The 25,728-nt window shown below is 50.6% G+C and overlaps 1 protein-coding gene across 1 annotated transcript; it reads left to right on the top strand.

Annotated features, from left to right (window-relative positions):
• The first annotated feature begins 5,463 nt into the window (after positions 1-5,463).
• On the top strand, positions 5,464-24,190 carry DENND6B (DENN domain containing 6B). Its single transcript, XM_085239842.1, has 20 exons — positions 5,464-5,661; positions 9,859-9,897; positions 9,988-10,030; positions 11,133-11,245; positions 12,534-12,614; positions 14,441-14,546; positions 15,096-15,178; positions 15,408-15,470; positions 16,256-16,311; positions 16,816-16,938; positions 17,338-17,433; positions 17,531-17,625; positions 17,977-18,042; positions 18,665-18,729; positions 19,159-19,248; positions 20,210-20,263; positions 20,622-20,731; positions 22,046-22,148; positions 22,996-23,070; positions 23,433-24,190. Exons 1-20 carry the CDS (start codon positions 5,524-5,526, stop codon positions 23,553-23,555), a joined length of 1,722 nt encoding a protein of 573 aa, XP_085095968.1. The 5' UTR covers positions 5,464-5,523; the 3' UTR covers positions 23,556-24,190.
• The last annotated feature ends 1,538 nt before the right edge of the window (positions 24,191-25,728 follow it).

Here is a 25,728-nt window from a genome sequence, read left to right as displayed (position 1 = left end):
GGGGGGGGGAGGCGGGGTCGGGGGAGGGGAGGGAGAGGGCGGGAAAAGGGCGGGAAAAGGGGAGGGGAGACTGTGGAGAGGGGGGGTTTGAGGGGGGCACAGCATGAGGGGGTCATGAGGAGATTTTGGGGGTTGTGAAGGGATTTGGGGGAGTACAGCCTGAAGGGGGAGTGAGGAGGTGGGGGGGGCTGAGGGGATTTGTGGTGTGACGGGATTTGAGGGGGGACACAGCATAAGGGGGTCATGAGGAGATTTTGGGGGTTGTGAGGGGATTTTTTGGGGGGTACAGCATGAGGAGATTTTGGGAGGTTGTGAAGGGATTTGGGGGTGTACAGACTGACGGCGGGGTGATGGGTGATGTTATGGGGGGGCTGAAGGGATTTGGGGGGCACAGCATGAGAGGGTCATGAGGAGGTTTTGGGGGTTGTGAGGGGATTTGGGGGGGCACAGACTGAGGGGGTTGTAAGGGGATTTGGGGTGTGAGGGGATTTGGGGGGCACAGCATGAAGGGGTGTGAGGGATTGGGGGGTGTGAGGGGATTTGGGGCAGTACAGACTGAGTGGGTGGGTGATGTTACGGAGGGGATTTGAGGGGGCACAGCATGAAGGGGTGTGAGGGATTGGAGGGTGTGAGGGGATTTGGGGGGGGGAGAGGATGAGGGGGTGATGTTATGGGGGGTTGAGGGGAATTGAGAGGGCACAGCATGAGGGGGTGTGAGGGATTGGAGGGTGTGAGGGGATTTGGGGGGGGGAGAGGATGAGGGGGTGATGTTATGGGGGTTGAGGGGAATTGAGAGGGCACAGCATGAGGGGTCATGATGAGATTTTGGGGGTTGCGAGGGGATTTAGGGGAGTACAGACTGAGTGGGTGGGTGATGTTATTGGGGGGCTGAGGGGATTTGAGAGGGGCACAGCATGAGGGGGTGTGAGGGATTGGGGGGGTACAGCCTGGGGGATGTGATGGTATGGGGGGTGTGGGGATTTGGGGGGCACAGCATGAGGGGGTGTGGGATTGAGGGGGTACAGCCTGGGGGATGTGATGGTATGGGGGCTGAGGGGATTTGAGAGGGGCACAGCATGAGGGGGTGTGGGATTGGGGGGGTACAGCCTGGGGGATGTGATGGTATGGGGGGTGTGGGGATTTGGGGGGCACAGCATGAGGGGATCATGAGGAGATTTTTGGGGGTTGTGAGGGGATTTTGGCGGGCTTATTCTGAAGGGGATATGATGTTATGCGGTGGTGAGGGGATTTGGGGGGGCACAGCATGAGGAGATTTTGGGGGGGTTGTGAGGGAATTGGGGGGGCACAGCTTGAAGGGGTCACGAGGAGATTTTGAGGGGTTGAGAGGGGCCTGGTGGGGGTGGGGGTCACAGTTTGAGGAGGAGGATGAGGGGCTGTGGGGATGTTGAAGGGTTGAAGGGGGGGGAATGTCTCTAGGGGTGCTTGAGGGGATGGGGGGAGCAATTTGAGGAGGGATGAGGCGGTGTGAGGGGATTTTGGAGGGTGTCATGAGGGGCCTGGGGGGGGTTCCCAGCCTGAGGGAGAGGGGATGAGGGGCTGAAGGGATGGTGAGGGGATGGGGGGGCAGAGGAGGGTCTGGAGGGGATCCCAGCCTGAGGGTGGGGGGTGAGGGGCTGAAGGGATGGTGAGAGGATGGGGGGGCAGAGGAGGGTCTGGAGGGGATCTCAGTCTGAGGGGGGGATGTGAGGGGAGGAGGGCCTGTGAGACTTCATGAGGATGTTGATGATTAGTGTCCAGTACAACAAAACTGTATTCAGAAATTCAGTGCCTCTTTTATGGCAAAATTCCTAAGGATTTTCACCGTTTTGTGCTAAACGAGCACAGTAATTTCACCCAGTTACAAATGTTTGAATTTACTTTTAAATATGAACACCTGTGAATAAGAAACAGTTTGCTGTTTACGTAGTTTTATGTCCACCTGGGCTCAGTACTGAGCATTTCAAAAGTCACAGAATCACAGAATGGCCCGGTGGAGCCAGAAGCACGTTTCAAGCCCTCCATGCTTTTGTTTCAAGACGAGCTGAGGAAATTTCTTGCAAAAGCTCTGTGTTTAGACAACATCAAAGCCAAAATATTCGGGGGCACATCCTCAGTTTGTGCACATGGGCAGCAGGTATCAAAGCAGGGATCAAACGCCAGCCCTTCCCTCAGATACCACAGAGTCACAGAATGGTTTGGGTTGGAAGGGACCTCAAGGATTATGAAGATCCAACCCCCCACCACAGGCAGGGCCACCAACCTCCACATTTCACAGCAGCCCAGGCTGCCCAGGGCCCCATCCAGCCTGGCCTTGAACACCTCCAGGGATGGACGGGGCATCCACAGCCTCTCTGGGCAGCTGGTCCAGCACCTCCCCACTCTCACAGCAAACAACTTCTCCCTGACATCCAACCTCAATCTTCCTTCCTTCAATTTCAAACCATTTCCCCTTTGTCCTGCTGTTATCTACCCTTTCAAAGAGTTGTTGAGATCATCCAGTTTCAACCCCCCTGTGCTGTGTGCAGGGTCACCAACCACCAGCTCAGGGTGCCCAGAGCCACATCCAGCCTTGCCTTGAATGCCTGCAGGGATGAGGCATCCACAGCCTGTCTGGGCAGCTGTTCCAGCACCTCACCACTCTCTTGTTCAAACCATTTCCCCTTGTCCTGCTCTTCTCTACCCTTCCCAAGAGTTGACTCCCCTCCTGTCTGTAGGCTCCCTTTAGGTCCTGGAAGGTTGATATGAGGTCACCCCACAGCCTCCTCTTCTCCATGCTGAACAAGCCCAGCTCCCTCAGCATGGCTTTGTAGGGAGGTGCTGCAGCCCTCTGCTCATCTTTGTGGCTCCTCTGGACCCTCTCCAACAGCTCCCTGTCTTTCTTGTACTGGAGGCCCCACACCTGGACGCAGTGCTGCAGACGGGGCCTCACGAGGGCAGAGCAGAGAGGGACAATCCCCTCCCTGTCCCTGCTGGCCACCCCCCTGCTGATGGAGCCCAGGACACCATTTGCTTTTTGAGCTGTAAGATCACACTGCTGGCTCCTGTTCAGTTTTCCACCCACCAGGACCCCCAGGTCCTTCTCTGCAGGGCTGCTCTCAAGGACTGCTCCTCCCAGTCTGTACATATGCCTGGTATTCCTCCTGCCCAAGTGTAAAACCTCACACTTTGCTGTGCTGAACCTCATTAGATTCACCCATGCCCACCTTTCAAGTCTGTTGAAGCCCCTCTGAATCCCCTAGGCGTAATTTGGGTGTTAGGCTTTCCAAACACCGCCAATGAGATCTGGCTGCCTTCTGGGGCACGTTGTAAGGCCCTGTGCAAATAGCAGAGCTCAGAAGCACACAGAACATAAACAGCAATCAGCACTAAGAGCGGTGCACCAACATTTCTTGGCTGACAGCACCTTGCATGTTCCTCCGGTCTGCGGGGTATTTACGCTTCTGCTTTTGTCTGGGGAATATTACCCTGACTGGCAGTGCAAGAGAAAAGGCAGACAAATAGAAGCAGAATGCAAAATATCCTGCAAAATCTGGTAGGCCGGCACTCCTGAGAGCTCTGATGCAAAAGATAATTATAGATGAAAGTGTGAAGGTTGCGAAACGTTCTATTTACTCAGGTTGCTTAGGAGCCGTGCACAAACCACACACCAGCCCTGCACAGCACAACACGAGGCTGGAGCTGCAGGGAGGATCAGATCTGCAGAGTTCTCAAGTTCTGCGCAACCTTCATTGCCCAAATATGGTCCAGCAGCATCAGGGAGCTTAAAAGGCCAGAAATGACGGGCCTGTAATTCACAGCAGCTTTGCTGAGAGCAGCGCAGCGCTGCGAGGCTGCTCAGTTTTGCTGGGCAAACGCTGCTTTGTGGCTTCGCAAAGGGCGGCGGAGCCAGAAGTGCATTTCAAGTCCTCGGTGTTTTTTGTTTCAAGACGAGCTGAGGAAATTTCTTGCAAAAGCTTCGTGTTTAGACAGCATCAAAGCCAAAATACTCAGGGGCACGTCCTCAGTTTGTGCACGTGGGCAGCGGGTATCAAAGCAGGGATCAAACGCCAGCCCTTCCCTCAGATACCACAGAGTCACAGAATGGCCAGGTTGGAAGGGACCTCAAGGATCACGAAGATCCAACCCCCCACCACGTGCAGGGCCACCAAAATCCACATTTCAGAGCAGCCCAGGCTGCCCAGGGCCCCATCCAACCTGGCCTTGAACACCTCCAGGGATGGACGGGGCATCCACAGCCTCTCTGGGCAGCTGTTCCAGCACCTCACCACTCTCACAGCAAACAACTTCCCCCTGACATCCAACCTCAATCTTTCTTTCTTCAACTTCAAACCACTTCCCCTCGTCCTGCTGTTATCTACCCTTTCCAAGATACCCCATGACGCAGAGCTCTGCACGCAGCCAGGAACTGCTTTCCAAGCAGCACAGAGTTGATTTCACACGTGTTGCTCCTGGTTTGCCAAGCAGAAGAAAAGGTACTGCAGATAAAAGGGTAATCAAAGTACTGACAATACCTGAGAAGTGTAAAAACAACAGCTGGAAGGCTTGAATTAATAATGAAAATGCACCCTTCATCCAAAGAGGAATGGACAGTAGGCACAGAGCCTGCATGCGTCCAAGCTCTCTTGTTATAGAATCACAGACTCATAGAATGGCCTGGGTTGCAAAGGACCACAGTGATCATCCAGTTTCAACCCCCCTGCTGTGTGCAGTGTCACCAACCTGGCCTTGAATGCCTCCAGGGATGGGGCATCCATAACCTCCTTAGGCAACCTGTTGTGCCTCACCACCCTCTGTGCCTCACCACCCTCTGTGTGACCTCTCTGTGTTATGTCCTCATAAAGGTGAGGTCCAACAGCCATAAACGCACGGTAGACCAGGACTGGGATATTTTAGCTTGGAAAAGAAGAGGCTCTGAGGAGAACTGGTGGCTTTCCAATACTTGAAGGGAGCTTATAAACAGGAGGGAGAAGGGCTGTTTTTGAGAGTGGATAGTGATAGGACAAGGGGAAATGGTTTAAACTGAGATGGGAGGAGGTTGTTGGATATTAGGAGGAACTTTTTCACTTAGAGGGTTGGAACGGCTTGCCCAAGGAGGTTGTGGATGCCCCATCCCTGGAGGCATTCAAGACCAGGCTGGATGTGGCTCTGGGCAGCCTGGGCTGCTGGTTGGTGACCCTGCACATAGCAGAGGGTTGAAACTGGATGATCATTGCCATGCTTTTCAACCCAGGCCATTCTATGATTCTATCGTCTCTCACCAGCAGTTCCCATCTTGCCCAGCCCCATCCCCATTCCCAGCCCAGGGAGCGGGGCAGGCCGCAGGGCAGCAGCCCGTCTCCATGGTAACAACCGCCATGACACCCCGCTGCGGGCCTCTCTGCTCCTCCGGAGCCGTCTCTATGGTAGGCGCGGATGGGCCGGGCTGTGCGTGAGTCCTCCAAACCGCAAGGGGGCGCAGCGCGGCGGGGCGGGGCGGAGCCTCGGGGGCCGGGCCGGGCCGGGCCGGGCGGAGCGGGCGCTGCCATGGACGCGCTGTGCCGGGCCGAACCCCGGCCCCGCCGACCCGCAGCCGCCTCTCCGCTGCCTTGGGCCCGCTTCTCCGCTTGGTTGGATTGTGTCTGCGTGGTCACTTTCGATCTGGAGCTGGGCCAGGCCATGGAGGTGCGAGGAGGGAACGGCGGGCCTAAGGGGGATGCGGGGAGCTGAACGGGAAGCGGGTGGGCCGCGCCGTGTTTGACGGCTGAGGGCCGGGGAACGTGAGGGGGGAGCGATGCTGAGGGCTGAACCGGCAGCGCTGCGGCGGGGTTCCCGTTTCCCTTTATCCCTGCGGGGAGGGAGGTGTCCGAGAGCTGCTGCTGCTGCTGCTGCTGCTGATCCCCAAAGGATGGGGCCGTTCTGTGCTCTGAAGCTTCTGAAGGAATGAACGGGGAGTGCGGCCCATCTTGGGGATGTACTCGGCTCTGCGAGGCCTGAAGGTGGCATCTGCTACAGACTGAAGTCCAACGTGCACCTGCGTTCTGTCCTGTCAAGTCAGAGCAGGCATCTGCCTGGAAAGAGTATGGATACCAGAATAATAATAACAGGGTGATCATTAGCCTTTATCTCACAGGTTTGCTTTAATACTGCATGGAATCATAGGATGGCCTGGGTTGAAAAGGACCGCAATGATCACAGAATCACAGAATCGTAGGGATTGGAAGGGACCTCCAGAAATCATCGAGTTCAACCCTCCTGCCAAAGCTGGATGATCACCTGGTTCCAACCCCCTTGCTATGTGCAGGGTCGCCAACCAGCAGACCAGGCTGCCCAGTGCCACATCCAGCCTGGCCTTGGATGCCTGCAGGCCCACAAAGGGGCTTTCTTACCCATTTTCTTGTCTGCCTACCACTATAGTGGAGGATTCATTGCCAGTCATCCGGTGTTGTTGTTATCTTTCTGCTTATCCCGTTTTCCTGTTGTTTAGGTCAGGTCTGGACACTGTGGCTGCAGCAGCGAAGAGGCCATTCTGTGATCGGGGCTCTGGGCTGCACGTTTCTGGGTTTGAGAAGTGGTTCTGTGGGACTTGGGCCTGACTGAGCCTGCAGGGGAAGTTGGCTGTGGATGATGTTGGTTGAGGTCAGAGCTTGTCAGAGCCTGGTGTGGTGTTTTGTGGGTTCACAGGTGCTGTCTATAGCAACAGGCTGGGAGTGATGAAGCAGGCATCACAATGGCAATAATTAGGGGGCATCTCAGGACTGGAGATGTCTTAGAATCATAGAGTGATTGGGCTGCAAGGGGCCTCCCAGCCCCACCGTGATGCTCACCTCCAGCTCAGGTTGCCCAGGGCCCCATCCACAGCCTCAGGCACCTCCAGGGATGGGGCACCCACAGCTCTGGGCAGCAGAGCCAAGGCTGCACCACCTCTGGGGAAAAGATTTCCCTTCACGTCTGACCCCAATCTTCCCTTTTATAGTTTGTAGCCATTCCCCCACGTCCTATCATTCTTTGCCTGTGCATAAAGCTGTTCTCCTCCCACTTATCAGCTCCTAGGAGATGACTTATGCCCGCGTGACTTGTGCTCTGCATCAGCCTGAAAATCAGCAAGTCCTGACTCCTGTATTTACAGAGCAGCGAGGGTGTACGAAGGAAAACGTAATGCAGAAATAAAGAACTGGCTGCAGAGTCGAGTCCAGAGAGTGATGGTCAGTGGCTCAATGTCTGGATGGGGATCAGTGATGAGTGGTGTCCCACAGGGGTCAGTGCTGGGATTGATACTCTTTAATGTCTTCAGAGGAGGGGACAGACTCTTGAGCAAGGTCTGTGTTGGTAGAACAAGGGGAAACGGCTTCAAGTGTGGAGAGATTTAGGTTGGATGTAAGGAAAAAGTTCTTCATAGTGAGGGTGGTGAGGCACTGGCACGGCTTGCCAGAGATGTGGTTGATGCTCCATCCCTGGAGGCTTTGAAGGCCAGGCTGGATCAGGCCCTGGGCAGCCTGATGGAGCTGTGTTGTCCCTGTGCATTGCAGGGAGTTGGGACGGATGGCTCTCAGAATTCCCTTCCAGCTCTAAGGATTCTATGATTCTATGAAATTGAATGTCCTTCCCAGTTCTGACTCCTGCACTTTCTTCAAAGAGTCCATTTGAGATAACAGAACGAGGAGGGGGGAGCACAGCTTTGGGAGAATCCCTTTCCCAAACACAGGCGCTGCGTGAGCTGCGTCACTTCAGAGTCACCCTGAGTCATTTTCTGGATTGGGCTCTTTGTTGCTGTGACCACCGTGGGTGCTAACAGCCACACTTCAGTGCCTGCAACGTGTGTCACCTCCCCACTTGTTGGCCCTGAGGGGGAGAGCTGTAGCACAAAGGATGTGACATAATTTGAGCCAGATGCTCAGCCAACATTGAGATCAGATAATGCAAATTGTTTTAACAGAATATACAACTTGTAATTAAAAAAAACAAAAAGACAAACTTTCACAGAATGGCTTGGGTTGGAAGGGACCTCAAGGATCAGGAAGATCCAACCGTCCCAACACAAGCAGGGCCACCAACCTCCACATTTCACAGCAGCCCAGGCTGCCCAGGGCCCCATCCAACCTGGCCTTGAACACCTCCAGGGATGGACGGGGCATCCACAGCCTCTCTGGGCAGCTGTTCCAGCACCTCACCACTCTCTGAGCAAACAACTTCCCCCTGACATCCACCTCAATCTGCCCTCCTTCAACTTCAAACCATTTCCCCTTTGTCCTGCTGTCATCTCCCCTCTCCAAGAGTTGTTGAGATCATCCAGTTTCAACCCCCCTGCTGTGTGCAGGGTCACCAGCCAGCAGCCCAGGCTGCCCAGAGCCACATCCAGCCTTGCCTTGATTGCCTGCAGGGCTGGGGCACCCACAACCTCCTTGGACAACCTGTTCCAATCTGCCTGCACTCTCAAACTCACGTTAGGATCACGAGCAGCACGGAGGCTGCTGCACTTCTGATGGGTCAGCGTCAACCACGCAGGTCTGTGTTACAATACAGCAATTAACAAAGCTGATTATCTGCACTCTTCAGAATTGTCACAGCCACAAGGAAGCGTTTGGTCACCTAATGCAAAAAGCAAGCGTGCAGAAGAGTGTGTCTGCTCCTGCAGTGCAGCTGTGAGGCGTCCCTTTGTGCTCCAGCCCTCCTTCTCCAACCTCAGCATCGTGTGGGCTAAATTTACTCCTGCATCATCTCCTCCCCTCTTCTCTCAGCGAAGCTAATTGGTGTAATTTTTAATTGTTGATTTGACGCTCTCTCTGAAGCCGCCCAGGCGACCTTGCCAAGGAATCAGCAGAGGAGTGCAGCGTGCTGGCGGGGTGCCCACCCTATTTATAGAGCTGTGCTGAGCAGAGCTCTCAGAGCTCCAGATGCTCTCACGCTGACCTCGAGCAGAGCTGCTGCCTGCGAGCTTCACAGCTCCGTGCTTGCACTTCTTCAGGGCTCCTTTGCTTCTCACCTGCTTTAAAGCCACCTGCACTCCCCCAGCATTAAGTGCTACAAAGGCAGCGTGGTTTACTTCCGTGGATTTGTAAGTATTATGGTTTCTCTCCTCACCAGGTGCCACGTGCAGCCCAGGACTGCTGTTGCTGTGATATTTCTTGCTCCTCGGTGTGGCTTTCTGCTCTGGGTGTTGATTGCTTGCGGCTCTGTGCTCACCCCGGAGCTGAGAAATCTTCCACCGAGTTCTCCTTTTTATTGGGTCACAGCGAATGCAGGAATGGCACTGTCAGCATTTATGTGGATCTTCAACTGGATGCTTCAAAAGTCTTGAAGATCCCTTTCTCTGAGATGCTGGATGATAAGCAGGGTGCTGCACGGTTCAGCTGTCACCGGAATGCTGACAAAGCACGCGGTGCCAGGCCTGCCTCTTTCCATGCACAGTAAACCTTGTCTTTCTGACAGCAGCTCTCAGATCAGCGAGGCTCAAACTGAGCTCTGCATCCCCTCCAGCTTCTCCTGCCCATCAGTTATTCTTTGTAGTTGCTGTGAGCAGCATCTCTGGCCAGCCAGCCATTAAATAAGTGTTTCATCCTCAGCTCTGATAGATGCTGAGCCTCACGCCAGGCTTGGTGGGCACTCAGTGTGAGCAGGGTATGTTGTTTTCCACGTTGTTTTTCCATCTGTGTGTATGCAGAGCTTCACTTTCAAAGCTGTTCTGACTCTGTCCCCCCCCAGCTTCTCTTCTCACCTCCTTCTTGCTCAGAACGCCAGCTTTCCTCTCTCCTTTGGGAGCGTTTGGTGTTTCTGGTGAATTGTTCCGTGAGTTTGTAGCAAGAATCAGAAAAATCAAAGCAAAAAGTGACCCTCCTGCGAGCAGCACAGTGATTGACTTACTGACTCTTACCTCTTTTGCAGTTGGTGTATCCTTATGACTTCAGATTGACAGAGAAAGAGGTAAGCACTCAGTTTTGTTCCTCCTCCTGCTAAAAACACCGCGCGGCAGCGACGGAGCTTTGCTCACTCTGCGGTTTTGGTTCCTTGCAGAAGACCAGTATCTGCTACTTGTCCTTCCCTGACTCCTACTCAGGTAGGTAGCATCTGCTGGCCTTGCCTGTGGGCCCTCCGTCGCCGTTATGAGAGAAATGGGTTCATGATGGAAGCAGTGAGTCACTGTCTGATGCAGCATGGGCACCGAGCAGCACCCAGCCCCGAGATCTGAACACCTTATTGTCCTTCTGATTGCTCTCTGGGCATGGATCTGTGATCCAGGGGGTGGCAGGATGCCTTCCTGATATCTTGCACGCTTCACCCACGTGAATAATACATTAAAAAAGAGTCAGAAAGGGCAAATTTTGCAGCTGTTGACTGTCAGCATTTCTGTGTTTGAGTGCTCAGTGAAAAGGAGTAGATGGGGAGGGGATGCTCTTGCAGCAGGCATTCCCAAAGCTGGTATTTATAAACCAGAGGGGATGCAGTAATTGTGTTCATTCATATGAATACTCATGTCTTTCAGACTGGCTCCTGCATGCAGCTTAGTTCTGATGGTTTTGGATGTCCTTTCACAAGTTTCTGACAGCTTAGGGAAAACTCAGTGCTCCTTTGATGAAAGCCAATTATTTTCTAGCAGGAATGTCTTGATAAAAACCCAGCAATCTTTGCAGTTCCGTGGTGGGAAGGAATTACGCCCCTTAGCCCTCTGTAGCAGCTCAGTCTGCTTTGCCTTGGGTTTTGTTCAGAGAGCTCTGGTGATTCCTTCCTCATAACTAATCTCTTTGTAAGTGCTTGACCTCAGCTCTCCCACCCATCCTATCCACTCCCAAGCTTTCACGCCCTTTCTTTTTTTTTGTTGTTGAGTTCTTGGTGAGCAATGCTGTATGACCTGGGAGGTTCCCAGCTGCAGTGTTCGTGTTGCTCATTTGCTAGAGCCATTGTGCAAGGAGTTGCTGCTCAATCAGCGTTTGTTTGCTCCTGAATTAAGGCTGCTTGAAGGTTTTTCAGTGTAAGATGAGAAACGTGGCTGCAGCTACACGGGATGGCTGTAAGTTCCCAGCAGTGACTTGGTGAGGTGTGACATAGTGATGCTGCTTCTCGTGTTCGGCTACGAGTTCTTCCTGTCTTGTGCTTTTGATTGGGGTCATTCCCTGCTTTCTCCTTGCTGAAACCTCTCACCTGTGATTTTCTCTGTCCAGGTGGCCTGGGGGACACTCAGTTCAGCTTCCGCCTGCGCCAGTCTGGGGGACAGAGGACAACTCACTACGAGGACGATGGCGAGTACAACAGAGAAGCACCCCTCACACTGCAGGTCGGTTGTGTTTTGGTGCTCTGTGTACCCTTACAAAGCAAGCAGCAGTGCTGTTGGGTTTAAAATCCAAATACGCCCTCGGTTGGTTTAGAATTACTCATTTTCTTTGGTTGGTTTCCCTTGAAGAGTCAGAAAAGAAGAAAGCGTACAGCGCAGGGGTTTCTCTGCAGTAATGTGAGTGCAGGGCCATGCTGAGAGCTGCAGCTGCATCAAGAGGTGGAGCTGAAGCAGGAGGAGTCCAGGTTAAATCACAGAATGGCCGGGGTTGGAAGGGACCTCAAGGATCACGAAGCTCCAACCCCCCACCACAGGCAGGGCCACCAACCTCCACGTTTCAGAGCAGCCCAGGCTGCCCAGGGCCCCATCCAACCTGGCCTTGAACACCTCCAGGGATGGACGGGGCATCCACAGCCTCTCTGGGCAGCTGTTCACCACTCTCATAGTAAAGCAATGGCTCTGTCTGGGCAGAGGGGAAGGAGAAATGGTGGGACCAGGTGACATCCTGCAGGGTGCACGGCTGCCTGTGTGCATGACAGTGAGGCAAAACAAGAACATCCTTGTCTGTGGAGAGTGAGATGTTTACCTGCTCGCTTGGGGGAGGGCAGTTGTTTGCATAGGACCTATACATACAGAAACTGGCACGTCCCACATCTGTGCTTTGTCTTGCTCTGCGCTGGCTGCTTTAAGCCATACCCAAGCACTGATAGCAATCCCTGAGCTGTGTGTTGTCCAGCTGCAAGCTCTCTGCCCATTTCATGCAGAAAGAGGGATGCATTCAGCACTGTTGCTTCCTTTGCTGAAGCAGATGGCCTTCAGATCAGCTCACCCTCTTCTTTCTCCTTTCTGTCACAGGAGCTGATGCTTTCTGTGCCCACACCTCAACGTTTCTGCATCCATTTGTGCAGTGAGAAACGGGTTGTGGGTCTCAGGAGGAGTAAGAGGATCTCTTTGCCTAAATTCTACCTTAGAGATTTTTTTTTTTTCAACTTGTGTACATCTTTACTGCTTTGTAGTACCAGGATGACAGATACTAAAACAGTAAAGAAAGATTACCAACGTAGTGGATCCTGTTGTTAAAAAGTAACACTTGAAAGACAACGAAGGCTTAAATCCTGGTGCCAGCGGCGCCTCCAAATGCAACCCGAAGGATAACCTTTGTGTTTGGCACCGTTAGCTCTCCTTCCTTCTTGCTGTCCGTGGGAACCCCACAGGCAAAGAGTGCTTGAAATGAGGGAGCTTGTGGATGGCAGGGTTTGGGCTCTCCATAACAGCCCTGTTTCTCTTGCAGAGGGAGTCGGCGCATTACTTTGGTTACGTGTACTTCAGGCAAGTCAAGGACAGCTCGATGAAGAGAGGTTATTTTCAGAAGGTGAGCGCTGAAACCAGATAGCTCGCTGCTCCCCGCTGGTACGTAGCTGTCAAAAGGCACCTATCCATAGCTGTAAAATAGCACCACTTCCTACGTGACACCCACAGCGCTTCTGCAGGAAGCGGCAGAGGTCGTGGAGGAGAGGAATATGTGGAAAGTGTAATTCCAAACAAACCTGGATGTGGTTGCCATGGTGTGTTAATCACATGAGTGCTGACCTGCTGTCTGAATCACGAGATCCTGAAGTACTGGAATAGTTCCTTCAGTGTGTGCTCTAGTGTTACAGGCAGAGAGGGGACATGCTCAGCCAGTGCTGTCTGTGAGATTAAACCCCAACCCTGCTCTTATTAATCTTTCTCCTCCCTAGCAGCCATCTGGGAATGGGTTGCTGCTGTGCTGACTGCTTCTTGCTGGTGGCAGTGATGCTGCTGTTACCTCACAAACCTCATCTCTCAGCGTAAACTCCTTTAACACAGACAATGGAAAAACAAAAAAAGAATTTAAACCTTTATTTCAGTACAGGTATGCAGCGTGCTTAGAATTATTCAGGCAGATGGGTATAATAACTGCACGAGAGAGTGGGATTTCAGATTCTCCCCATAGAGGGAAGGTACTTTGATCTGGAGATGCACTGTTTCCTCTGTGGATCCATAGAAATACTCCTTCAGGAGTGATCTTTCACCTCACAAGAGATGGACTTTGAGCACCTGCAATGGAGACTCCATCTGTCCCTGTCTCTGTGCTTTCTGTAGGCACTGACATGAAGTTTCTTTCAAAGAAACACTTCAAGATAGAAATAAGTAAAGCAGTGGATGGATTGCTTTAAAAGTTGTTGAACTGGGGAAGCTTCATAACGTGGGCTAATGCACTTGGTCTCATACAGGCTTTCAGAAGTAGAGGGCACGTAGAATTCCTCAGTGAAACTCACTGTCATGTTTGGATGGCTGGCTTGATTTTGAGTGGCAAAAGTCTGGCTCAGAAATAAAGAGCTTGGATGAGTATTGCTGAAATACTCATTGCATCCTGAGCAGTGCATCCTGTAACGATTAGAGGTGCAGAATAATCAGAGTAGTGATGAATGAACCCAGTGGGACTGAATTGGAAAAGATGCTTGTTGAAAAAAACCCCACGTGAAATACGCACGTATTTCAAAAAAAGCAACAAAAGCCACTGCAACAACAACCAAAAAATCATCGTCCTTATTCTGCAACAGCCTCATGTTGCACCAAGGTGGTTTAGATTGGAAACCAGGCAGAATTTCAGGGGAGTCGACTCTTTGAAAGAGTAGGTAATAGCAGGACGAGGGGAAAAGGTCTGAAGTTGAAGGAGGGAAGATTTAGGTTGGATATCTGGACCTGCAGTGTCAGGTGGATGGTTGGGTTTGATCTTGCAGGTCTTTTCCAACACAAATGGTTCTGTGATTCTTCCTCCTCAGCATTCCTTTATTTTGTTTGTCTGCCTAATTTCAGTTTTGACCGTCTGCTGCTTGCACTGTTCTCTCTGCTCTGGTTATTTTGGTAGCTTTGAACCTATTGGCAATTTATTTTCTCCTACAGTTGATTTTTTTCCTAGGTGACAAACTTGTGCCATCTCACTTGCAGCGGTTCCCTTCCAGAAGCTGTCAGCTGTGCTTATTTCTGAAAAAAAACTCCTTGAAGACTCAGCTGGGAGGAATTCTACCAGGGATAGTGCTGCTTTTGAACTCCTTCACGTTGTTGATGTTGGTTTTCAAGCAGAGCCCTCTAGGAAGCAGCACAGGCAGATACTGTGCCAGAAGTGGCCACGGCACGGTGGTTCTGGCTCCTAATGTCCTTTTTTCCCCCCAGTCTCTGGTGCTGGTGTCACGCCTTCCATACGTGAACTTGTTCCAGTCGTTGCTGCAGCTGATTGCTCCGGAATACTTTGATAAACTGGAGCCATGCCTGGAGGCAGGTGAGCCATCAGATTGAGGGGGAACAGTTTGCATATTGAAATCTTTTCAGCCGTATTATCAGGAGGTTCCTGAAAGACAGCTGAAATGCTCCAAATTAATTCGTTCTGAAACAAATTCCAACAGGGAAAAAGACTTTGATCCAAATGCCTGGCTTGTCAAAATGATAAACAGCTGTAAAGGATGCATTAATGGGAAGTGTCTGACAGTCCTAATAGATGATGCTGTCAGTTGTGCATACAGCGTATTCCCAAAGAGGGGAAACATTTGCTAATGTGACGTTTCTGTTTAGGCCTTCATTGCACTGTTCAACTTAATCATGATTTGTCGTCAGTGCAGTGCTGCTGGCTCTGCAGTGGGAGCAATGCTGCAGGCATAAATCTAGCATCTGACCTAAACCTGAGCAGTTATTTGATGTAGGGTTGGTTTGCAGCTAGCCATGGGGACACGTGAAGCAGGAGAGAGCAAGAAGAAATGGGCAGAACTCGCAGGGCCAGCTGAACGAGCTGCACTGACCTTCTGTTTAAACCATTCTCTTTGCATCCCTGCAGTGTGCAATGAGATCGACCAGTGGCCACCTCCACTGCCAGGACAGACACTGAACCTCCCAGTGATGGGGTTGTCATTCAGGTACGTGCTGCTGATGAATGATACTCCAAACTGGGAAGGGGAACGTGTGCTTCCTTTCCTCCTGGATGTTAATGCTGCTGTTGGCTCTGGATTCTTTTCTTTACTCATAACCACAGTGCAATTAGAACTGGAAATTGAGAAAGCTTTTCACGAGGGTGGTTATTAGGGAAGAAAGTACATTGTGTGTGCGTGCTCGTTCCATCTCCCTGATTAATTTGTCTGTTCTTAATTAGGTGAGAATCCCATCCAGGGTGGATAAGCCAGGATCAAGCCCAGTGAAGCAGTTCAATCAAGAGGTAAGATGAAGTGTGGCATGGCACGAGTCACTGATGGGCAGAATGTTGGGAAAGGAGGTGTAGAACTGCAACTCTTTGAGCTTCGTCCCATTTGAAACCATTTTGGTATGGGATCAGCTCAGCTTGAGTAACTCATTTGGAGCAGGCTGCGTGCTCTCATGTCCGTGTCTTTCAAAACAGGACTCTGCACAGTGCTTCAAGTTATGCAGAAGCATTGTTTCCACAGCTTTTGTTCACTTTCTTTCCTGGGAATGAGTGTATGGGTGGGTCTGTGTAGAACTCTGCCATAGTCTTCTGTGCTGTTTTTGTAGTGCTTGCAGCTTGGACATCTTTACTGCTTTGGTTCAGCTTTGATTTTGATTCCTGTTCATCTCATCTTTACTTTTGTTTTTTTCCTCTCTCCTTTAAATAACGTTATTGTCTGCCTATTACACAGTTCTCAACTTCTGGTAGCCATATTTCCAGCACTTACTGCCTGTGTCTGTATCTATGCTCTGCCTTCAGCCGGGGGAAGCTCCAGAAAGTAAAGGAGTAGTTATGGAGGAGGCCCTTGAAAAGAAGGGATTCTCAGTTCTCGTCTAAGAAAGGAAATTCATTTGAACCTTGAACGCCCAATCTAGGTCTATTCCTGGCTCATACCTTCAAACATTGATATCATTCTTTTATTTTTGGGCTTATTGTGGAAGGAGCTGTTTTGATGCATCAGTTTAGATGACATTTTAGTCAGGATACTTCCATTCAACGACAAAGTTGGATTTGTTTGGTTTTTTTCCTTTTTCATTTAGAATCTCTTACCAGCCCCACTGGTTCTCCCAAGTATTCACGAACTGGATCTCTTCAGGTAAGAGCCACTGTCCCTGCTGCCCTCTCCTCTCCATCTGCTTTGTGTCCTTCCTGCTTAGAGCATCCTGTAGATCATAGGGATGGAGGAAGGGTCTCTGTCACATCCACTGGTGCTCTTGTTAGAGAAGAATTTCTTTTCTCACTCACAGCTGTTGATCAACTTAAGCACTGAAGCACTGACCGTGCATCTGAGCCAAAACTTTCAACGCTGTAGGTACTATCCTAATACATACTTACATATATGTAAGCATTTTATTTTGCTTAGATGAAAAGACATACTGAAATCAATTGCTTGACATGGCTCAAAGCATTTCCTGCACACCCATATAAGATGGTTGAGCTGTGGCTTGTGTAAAGATGTATGGCGTTCTGTTGTGGGATACAAGAAATCAGTCCTAGGTTTCAAATGCCCAGAGGCACGTCTGGTTATGTGATAATAGTGTCTGGTCTTTTCTAAACTGCCTCTCTAAATTCCACTTCTCATTCTTCCTTCCATTAACAGGTGTTTCCAGCCAGTGTTAATTCACGTCCAGATGTTATGGGAGCTGATGCTGCTGGGAGAGCCAATTGTTGTGATGGCACCATCCCCGACAGTTTCTTCTGAAATGGTTCTGGCTCTCACCAGGTAACACCCTCCTTTGGAGATACAGATAATGATCATAACAATACCTGGCAATTTTTTCTGATATGCTTTTCTGGGAGGTCAGTTGCATTAGGTTAAGTTTGCCTGTGAAAAGTACGTAAGAGAAGAGTTGGGCACAGCAAGACAGTCTTGTTCATGTTCCACCAACAGCAGAGAAGAGTGAAAGTGAGTCCCTGGTGTCGGGATTGCTGATGGGTCACGGCCCTGAGGAGTTTTCTCTCCCCAGCTTTGAACTCTACCAATAAAACCAAAACATCCGAGCACTCCTCCAAAGCATTACCTCTGGCAGGACCAAACACTGCTCTTGGATATGAACTCGTTGTAAGCACACATTCCTCATTGGTGAAGCTTCGATGGCAGCTGTTCTGTCTGTCGTTACAGCTGCCTTGCTCCCCTGAGGTACTGCTGCGACTACCGTCCCTATTTCACTATCCATGACAGTGAATTTAAAGAGTACACCACCAGGACACAAGCTCCGTAAGTAGCTGACAGACCCTTGCTGCCCACTTGCAGCTGTGTGCGTGGAGGAAACCCTGAGGGTAACGTTGTTCTGTGCTCTTTCCCTTCTTACCAGGCCAAACATTGTTGTGGGAGTCACGAATCCTTTCTTTATCAAAACACTCCAGCACTGGCCACACATCCTTCGGGTTGGGGAGCTCAAAATGTCAGGTAAGGGTGGAACCACGTCCTGTTGTGCTGCTGTGCTTTGTTGGGGCTGGCAGGGAGTTGTAGCCATCATTTTACACATCTGCATTCTTGTTGAGAGTTGGGAAACCGAAGGGAAGGCTGGACTGAGGCAGCTGATCTGCAAGGTGAACTTGGTGAGGATGAATGGTTGAGATGAAAACTTGCTGGGTTTTTCTTCTGAAGCATGAAGAAAATGAGAGTAGCTGGGTAGGGAAGAGAAAATTCCGTAGACAAGAAAAGTGAGGTAGAAAGAGAGACTCTATGAAATGCAACAAACTGCTGGCTGTGAAAGGAGATCAGAACCTGAACGAGTTCATTCCTGCCCCTCCCCAGGTGATCTGCCCAAGCAAGTCAAGGTGAAGAAGCTAACTAAACTAAAAACTCTAGACACAAAACCAGGTATGTCCTCTTGTGGTTTAATTCTATCCACCTTTCCAGGCGGGGGATTTTAGTGGCTTTGCAGACATGAGCATCACACACCTTTGGTATCCTGATAAGTGGACATCTTGGTGTCCTCGTGCTCCATCTGCTGCATGGCCCTCTGTAAGGGTGTCCCCCAGCTAATAAAGAAAAGCTGTACATCTTTGTTCTGAGATTGGAAAAGACAATTTACATTAATTGAGGCTAATTATTTTGGCGCTGGGGAACAGACTCTAATTTTCTTGCTTTTATGTATCGTGTCCGCTTTTAAGATGCGGTGGAACTCAAAGGAACTTGCTTAGCTGGATGCAGCTCTTGTCAGTTCACTTGCTGCTCATGTCAGGCCTGGCCATGAGCCGACCTCACTGAGTTATCTCACCATAAAAGCAGGATAAGAAGGTCCTTGAGGTAATGCAGTGATGCTGCATTAGCATTAGCAATGTTGTAATTTTTGTAATGAATTTTATACGATGTTTATAATCAACCCTCTGAGACACACAGACAGTGCTGGAGACTTCAGCTCCCTCCACCACGTAACGGTGCCTCCTCTAGATTTGTGGGCAAAAGTTTGTTTCTAACATCACTTTCTTTTCCAACCTAGGAATCTACACTTCTTACAAAACGTTTCTTCACAAAGACAAAACTCTGATAAAAAGATTGTTAAAGGTGAGCAGCTCCAGCCCTGCTCCACATCACGCGTGAGGTTGTGGGAAAACTCTGCTGGCTTAGCAGACAGAACTCCACAAGCCACAGATTTATCCTTAGCTTGACTTAAGTGCATAATGATTTTAGTCAAGTGCACTTGAATGCGTTTCTCAGGCCAGCTTTAAAGTTCTTCACCTGATAGCATAGATTAAACGCTGGCAGAGGTGATAAGCTGAGTGAGGACAATCCTTACTGAACAAAGAGTCTGGAGAAACAGATTCTATGTAATGAAACGCGAGTGTTGTCTCGAACCAGGGAGCAGAATATGTTTTCTGGGCAGTGCACTTTCCAAAACGCTCAGGACTGGTTGCTTCTAGCTGCAGAGTTTGCAGATCCTGTGTCTATCTGCATACCAGAGCATCTTTGTGAACGCCCTGCTTGTGCTCGCAGGGCATCCAGCGGAAACGCCCGTCTGAAGTCCAGAGTGCCCTTCTGAGGAGGCACCTCCTGGAGCTCACCCAGAGCTTCATTATTCCCCTGGTGAGTTGGGCAGGGACTTGTCAGGGCGGTGTGAAGGCAAAGGGAGGGAGTGGGATGCTTGCTAAAGTGACAAGTTGACACTTGCTCTCTTTGATTCGCCTGGATTTGAGCATCTGTGTTAGGTTCAGGATGTGGCACTGGGGAGATGTTTTGCTCCTTTCTATGGAGCAAAACGTCTCTTGATTGAGAATTTCGGTAATTAGCATGGAAGTCTGCAGGTTGAGTATTGTGTGTGAAGGCAGAATGTTTGTTGCTGCAGTGCAGAAATAGTTACCCCCCATTATTTGATTCTAATGCCAAATCTTTGCTCTTTTCCCCAGGTAGTCAAAGCAGATAAATAGCATTGATGTGAGCCCAAAACCTTCCTCTTCCTCTTAGTGCTAGAGTCAGACCTATGCCTGTGTGAAGATGTCCCTGCTGAGCAGCTCAGGAGGTTGTCCACGTGGTGACTGTTCCCCTGAGGCAGACTGCTGTAACCAGTGCTTGCTTTCAGGGCCTTCCTGATCTGGTTTCCTTAGACAGCCTGTAGTCCTTGATTGGTGACCATCCAGTTGCATGTGTCTGGCTCCTTCACTTTCTCTTCTACATCATCATAAGGTGTAACAAATGAGACAACAGATCACCTCCTGGGATTTTAGGGCTTCCTGCCACCTTCTGCCCATGGCAGGAAAGGTGGAACTAGCTGATGCTTGAGGTCCAACCCAAGCCATGGTTCTTCCCACCTGCCCTTTTCTTGTGTCCTCGTGTAGGATTCTTGCAGCGTGTGGTTTTGTGACCTAACCCCTGGTGGGAAGCAGGCTGGGGTGCTTAGGCTCACGTAAAATGCAGCTATAAAGGAAAAGGGGAGAGTAGGAGGCCAGGGATTGCGATGCACTGAAGAAGCCCACAGTGCTCAGTCACCATGCAAGAGGCTCCTTGATTGTTGTAACATCTTCCTGGTCGTTTGTTTGTTTGTTTTTAGGAGCACTATATTGCAAGTCTGATGCCTCTGCAGAGGGCCATTACTCCATGGAAAGTAAGTTCAACCTTCAGACTCTTCTGCTTTCTTTTGACTGGCTATGGTTCTGCCACGTGCTGATTTTGTGTTCTGATACACTGCATGAACTTCCCTCGTTAAAGGAAGAGGGTTATTACGCTTTCAAAAAAAAAAAGAAAAGTTGAAACAAACATGAGGACAGATGCTTCCTGTTTTGCAGTAAGCTCGGCTATTGTGAACCTAATTTGAATTTTGCTAGCAAGGCTGGTTAAGATGCTAATGTCTCTTTAGTTATAGTCTTGAATCTGTATTGTACAGCCCCCTGTATTGCAGGTACAGACCTTGATTTCCCCTGATTTCTCGTGGGTTTGTGTAACGTGGTCCTTCCGTTGCACAGAATCCCCCACAGATTCGTCCTTTCCGACAAGATGATTTCATGAAGACCCTGGAGCACGCTGGTCCCCAGCTTACCTGTGTCCTTAAGGGTGACTGGTTGGGTCTCTACAGGTAGGAGTTCATTCATTGCATACACGATCTCCTTAACAGCTGGTGCAGTTTATAATGAACATCAAATCCTGAATTAGAATTGAGAACAAAAAGGGGATTTCAGGACAGAGACCGGCCCACAAGAAAAACTCATTCCTACGAAGAGTTGGTTGGTGTTGGTGAGGAAGAGCAGAACACAGAGTCAAATCGTAGAACCATAAAATGGCCTGGGTTGATAGGACCTCAAAGATCATGTAGTTTCAACCCCCCTGCCATGCGCAGGGTTGCCAGCCACCAGACCAGGCTGCCCAGAACCACATCCAGCCTGGAAATCAATCATGTCTTTCTTGTAATCTCTGAAATATGGAGCTCCAGTTGGGTTTAGGACCTGCAAACCTGAAGGTGGAGAACTGAAGAACACCTGGGTCCTCACCGATGGGGAACAAGGGGTCTTGGCTTTGCTGTCAGCTGTGTTGTTGTGTTGTTCACTCTCTTCCAGGGCACGTTTCTTTTTTAAGTGCCTGGTCCTTGGCAGGTAGAGCAGGAAGATGTGTGGTTGTACACTTTGGTACAGCATTCAGTACTGCTTTGTTTATAGTGCAAACCAGCAAGGCAGTTTGGACATAAAAGACGATTTTTTTAGGGTAGGATTTGGGATAGCGTGTGGGAAAGTGTGCCCATAGCTTTCATAAAGGAGAACTGGTTTTGTTCTGAAGTTCTTTAATGCCCTGAGATGAAGGGAGGAGTGATGCTGCCCTCTCTGCTTCCCCGTGTAGCCCAGTGAGAACTTGTTTATTGCTGCACCGTGCTGGAGAGGCAGGAATTGCACATCTTTTGTCATCCCCTGGGTGATACCTTGCTTATGTGGGAGAGATGCAAAGACCAATTATTTGGGGTTCAGGTCAGTGCCAGCAAGTGTCTGACAGCTATCAACGTCAGGAAAGAAGGGGAATCAAGCCAGATACTGCAGAGGAATGTGAATTTCTTCCTGTGATTGGACCATCCTACTTGTCCACCACAAATTGGTTGTAGATAAATAAGAAGGGCAAAGAGGAGTGCTTACTGAATCGGCTCAGGCTTGAGCTGATGCAGAGGAAGGTGTGAGACTGGCAGGACCGTCCCTCCGTTGGTGACAATCTGCTGAGGCTGCCAGCTCGCATCGTGCTAATGCCTGATGGAAGAGGAGATGTGAAAAGAGCTTATTAGCTCATAAGCAGTTGAGACACCAAATCAAAATGCCTGCATCTGCTGCACGGGAAGGGAAACGTGTGGAGCCAGCGTGCGCTTCTTGGGATCTCTCCTGTCCACTTCTCACTGTCACCTTGCTTTCTGCAGGCGTTTCTTCAGGTCTCCCAACTTTGATGGCTGGTACCGTCAGAGGCACAAGGAAATGACCCAGAAGCTGGAAGCCCTTCACTTGGAGGCCATCTGTGAAGCGGTACGTTCCAGCTGCAGGAATTCAAACCAGGGCTGGAATTCTCAGGCCTGACACCTGGAAGATGAGAACGCTCCTTGGATGTTCACTGACGCCTCTTGGTTCTCTGGCAGAGTGGGGATGGTGCTTCGTGCCCAAGGGAAGCACAGGGCTGCCTCGTGCCTGGGTGCAGAGGTGTCCTTGTTCCCCACAAGTGCTGTTATTCGAGCAGCCCCACTTGCTTAGCCAGTGCAAACCCGTTCTGGCTGCTCCTGTCAACTGTTTCTCATTCATCAGGCCAACAGAATCCCAGACTGGAAACATCATCTGTTGCTGGCTCCCTTAAATGCCTATTGAAAATAGGTAGGAATTTTAGCAGTGATCGCTGGTGCCATTTCTAAAACTGAGCTGCTGCAGGGATCACCCCAGGAGCTCTGAAATCCCTCCCGGTGCACCTTCAGCTGCAATACTTGCTTCACTGGTTAGCTGTGCAGGTCCTCGAGCGTGGTGTGGGAATGCCAAAGCTGTCTCCTTTCTTAACAGGCCTGACTCTGGCAAATAGATGTAAGTTCTGAGCGCAGCACGAGATGCAGAGTGCTGACTGGAGGAGGGGAACCCTGCACCATCTGCGTATTGCTGCATCTTTCCTTGATTCTTCTCTTGCAGGCAAGAGCTTGATGCTGTCGTGGGCAGAAAAGTGGGGAGAGCTCTGTCTTGCTCATTTAGGCTTAAGTGCTGTGAGCAGAGTTATGAAAGAGGATGAGAAACCTCCTCCTCGCTTTTATTTCAGGCTTTGCTTAGGGGTGTCTCTGAGAAAAGTTTCTGTAAAGAAGAAATGGCTCTGAAGGAAACTCTTCTTCTCTTTCTGTAGAACATCGTGGCATGGATGAAGGACAAGTCAGAGGTAGAGATCGTAGACCTGGTGCTAAAACTCCGTGAGAAGCTGGTAGGTTTTCCTCCCCTCTTTCTGTACTCATTCCTTCCTGTATCGCTGCGGCAGGGAGTGACCAGGGGGTGTAGATTGCAGCTGATGCTTAGAAAGCTTTGTTCTTCCTCCCTCATTTGGAGGACTGGCAAGTGGTGAGTCCATAGAGGTTGCCTATGAGAGAATTCAAAGTTCCGTCTCGTTCTCTCAGCCTGAGCCCCTGGTGGCAGTTTCCCATCTGTTTTTCCCTTAGCCCCAATGCAGAGTTTTCCCTCAGAGACAATGCAGAGACAGTGTGAGGTTTGCTCAGCCAACGCCAAAGCAGAAAGAGGACACGAAGCTGTTTCAGGTCTCCTCATTTCCTCTTTTCTCCCTCCCTGCAGGTAAGAGCCAGGTGCCAGCACCTCCCTGTAAAGGAGGAGACCCTGCGGCGTGTGGGCCTTTACATTGAGACCATCATTGACTCCTTGCCTGAGGACCTGCAGGCAGTGCTGCACCACCACTGAGTGCACTGAGGGGCTGTTGCAGAAGGAAGGGCCCTCCCACGCTGAGAGCAGCAGCTGCGGTCACGCTTGGAAAGGAAACTTCTTCCCTGATTCAGCTTCCATGGCCCCGTCAGGACCTTCCTCGGGAGCCTGTTTGATTTCTGAGCTCACGGATCAGAACTGGAGCAGAAATGGGAAACCACGTGCGCTGTTCTGTCTCGTCCTGCTGCAAGGAGCTGGATTTAGGGGCCCGTAAATGAGAAACAGTTTCCTGTGTGGCTGTTAGTAGGTCAGAAAGCGGCAGCCAGGCTTTCAGCAGCATGTGATAGGCTGTGCAAAACATGTTTTGCCCATATATACACATATCCATCTTTGTCTAGTGCTTGGGCTCTCAAAGTTTCAATGCCATCATCCTGCCTGGAAGAAGTGGGATCAGCACCGTATGGGGGAGTTGTTTTCAGGACAGCTCCTGCTGGTAATGAGAGGGATGCTAGTTCCCCACATAGAAACAACGTGGAGAAGAATTTTGCTTCCCATTCAGCAGCCTGACTCATAGCAGCCAGAGCTTCAGCTATGATGGGAGTGGGAGGCTGAATTGCTGGACATGGAACGCTGTTTTTTCTTCAAGGCAAAGAGAGAGAGAGAGAGACAAAAAGGGGCTGGTGAATCTGCAAGGAGCAGAGCTCTCCGGAGAGGGCAGATGTGCACTGTGTGAATGGCATCAGCTAGCGCAGCTCTGCGGAGAGGAGTTGGTCTCCAACTGGAATTTATTCTGCTTGCAAACATCGAGTATGTGCACTCTGGTAACACGTAGAGTTGGAGCTCTGCCATGGGCAGCAAGGTATGTCTAACACGGTCAGCCCACTTGCTGATAAAACACGGTGCAGGATCTGATTCAGGCAGTCTCACGATCGCTGCCACTGCATTCCACCATCTGCCACTTTGGCCAGAGCCCTGGTGTGCCTGAAGAATGTTTTCCAGGATGGGCTGGGCAGCCTGATGCACTCCTTCCCATCCAGGAGCTCAGATCGTGCAGAGCTGCTGCAGCTCTCTGTTGGCAGTGCTGAGCACTCGCGTGGAGCGAGCTGCCTCCTTCTTCAGCCTCAGCCCACAGAGTTGGGGGCAGTGTCAGTAAGTGGTGGAGGTGACTGAATCCTTCCTGAGTTCTCCCACTCCAGAGCACAGCTGGGACAGCATAGAGGGGAATGAAGCTGCTCTTCCTGCTGCCTTCAGCCTGGAAGAAGCCTCGGCCATACTGCCCCGTAACAGCAGCCCTCCCTGTACAGTGTATATTGTGTATATAGTTTGTGCGTGTGTTGCTGCTGTGATAGCTCTGCAGTGACTGTGGTGGACTGAAGCACTAATGTATAGTAGAAAATAATAGTTTAAAAAAAAAAAATTTGAGCCAAGCTGTTTCTTGGTTTTGGGTCTGAGATGAATTTGTTTAGGAATCCAGGCAGAGATGTTGAGTTCATGCATGGAGCTCAACATGCTTCTGTCCCTTCAGGGGCTGTTTCTGTGGAATTGCCCCAAGTGGAGGCAGCACAGCTCTCATCTCCCGTGTGTGTCACCGTGTCTTGCACACAGACCTTCACCTACAAAGCTCCAGGTGTGCGAATGGCAATAGCTATTGCAGCTCCAAGTGGAATTTACTCTGCTTGTTAATCTGGGCAGGGTGTGAACATGCACCCTGTGGCGCTCAGCAGCCCCAGCTCCTCATCCTGCTCTGCAGAAGCACAAATATCCTCATGTTCACAAGCGTTATTCCCCTCAACACTGCGTTCTCAGCTTTGTGCTCCTCCCAAGGAGGTCAGTTATCACACTTCTTGCAACCAGCTGCCCGCAGTTACCATCTTCACTTTCCTAACAGCTTCTGCGTGCCACTGTTTCTCCATGGCGGTGCTGATACCGTGTGTTAAATGACTCAATCCTTGCTCATTCCTGGTGATGGGGGAGTCCCAGTGGCCAGCAAACGGGTGGCACTGCTGTGGGTTGGGTGTCCTTCCAGCTCAGGCTGCCCAGGGCCCCATCTGTGGCCTCAGGCACCTCCAGGGGTGGGACAGCAGTGCCAGGGCTGCGCTGCCTCTGGATGACGGGTTACCCCCCCATGTAACTTCAGTCTCCTCTCTTTTAACTTACAGCCATTTCCCCCCTCCTTGTCCCAGCACCCTGCTCACCACTCAAACCATAGGTT

This window comes from Meleagris gallopavo, chromosome 1 (genome assembly GCF_905368555.1).
Source record: "Meleagris gallopavo chromosome 1, MGAL_WU_HG_1.1, whole genome shotgun sequence".
NCBI lineage: Eukaryota > Metazoa > Chordata > Aves > Galliformes > Phasianidae > Meleagris > Meleagris gallopavo.
This window is presented reverse-complemented; position numbering and strand designations above follow the sequence as displayed.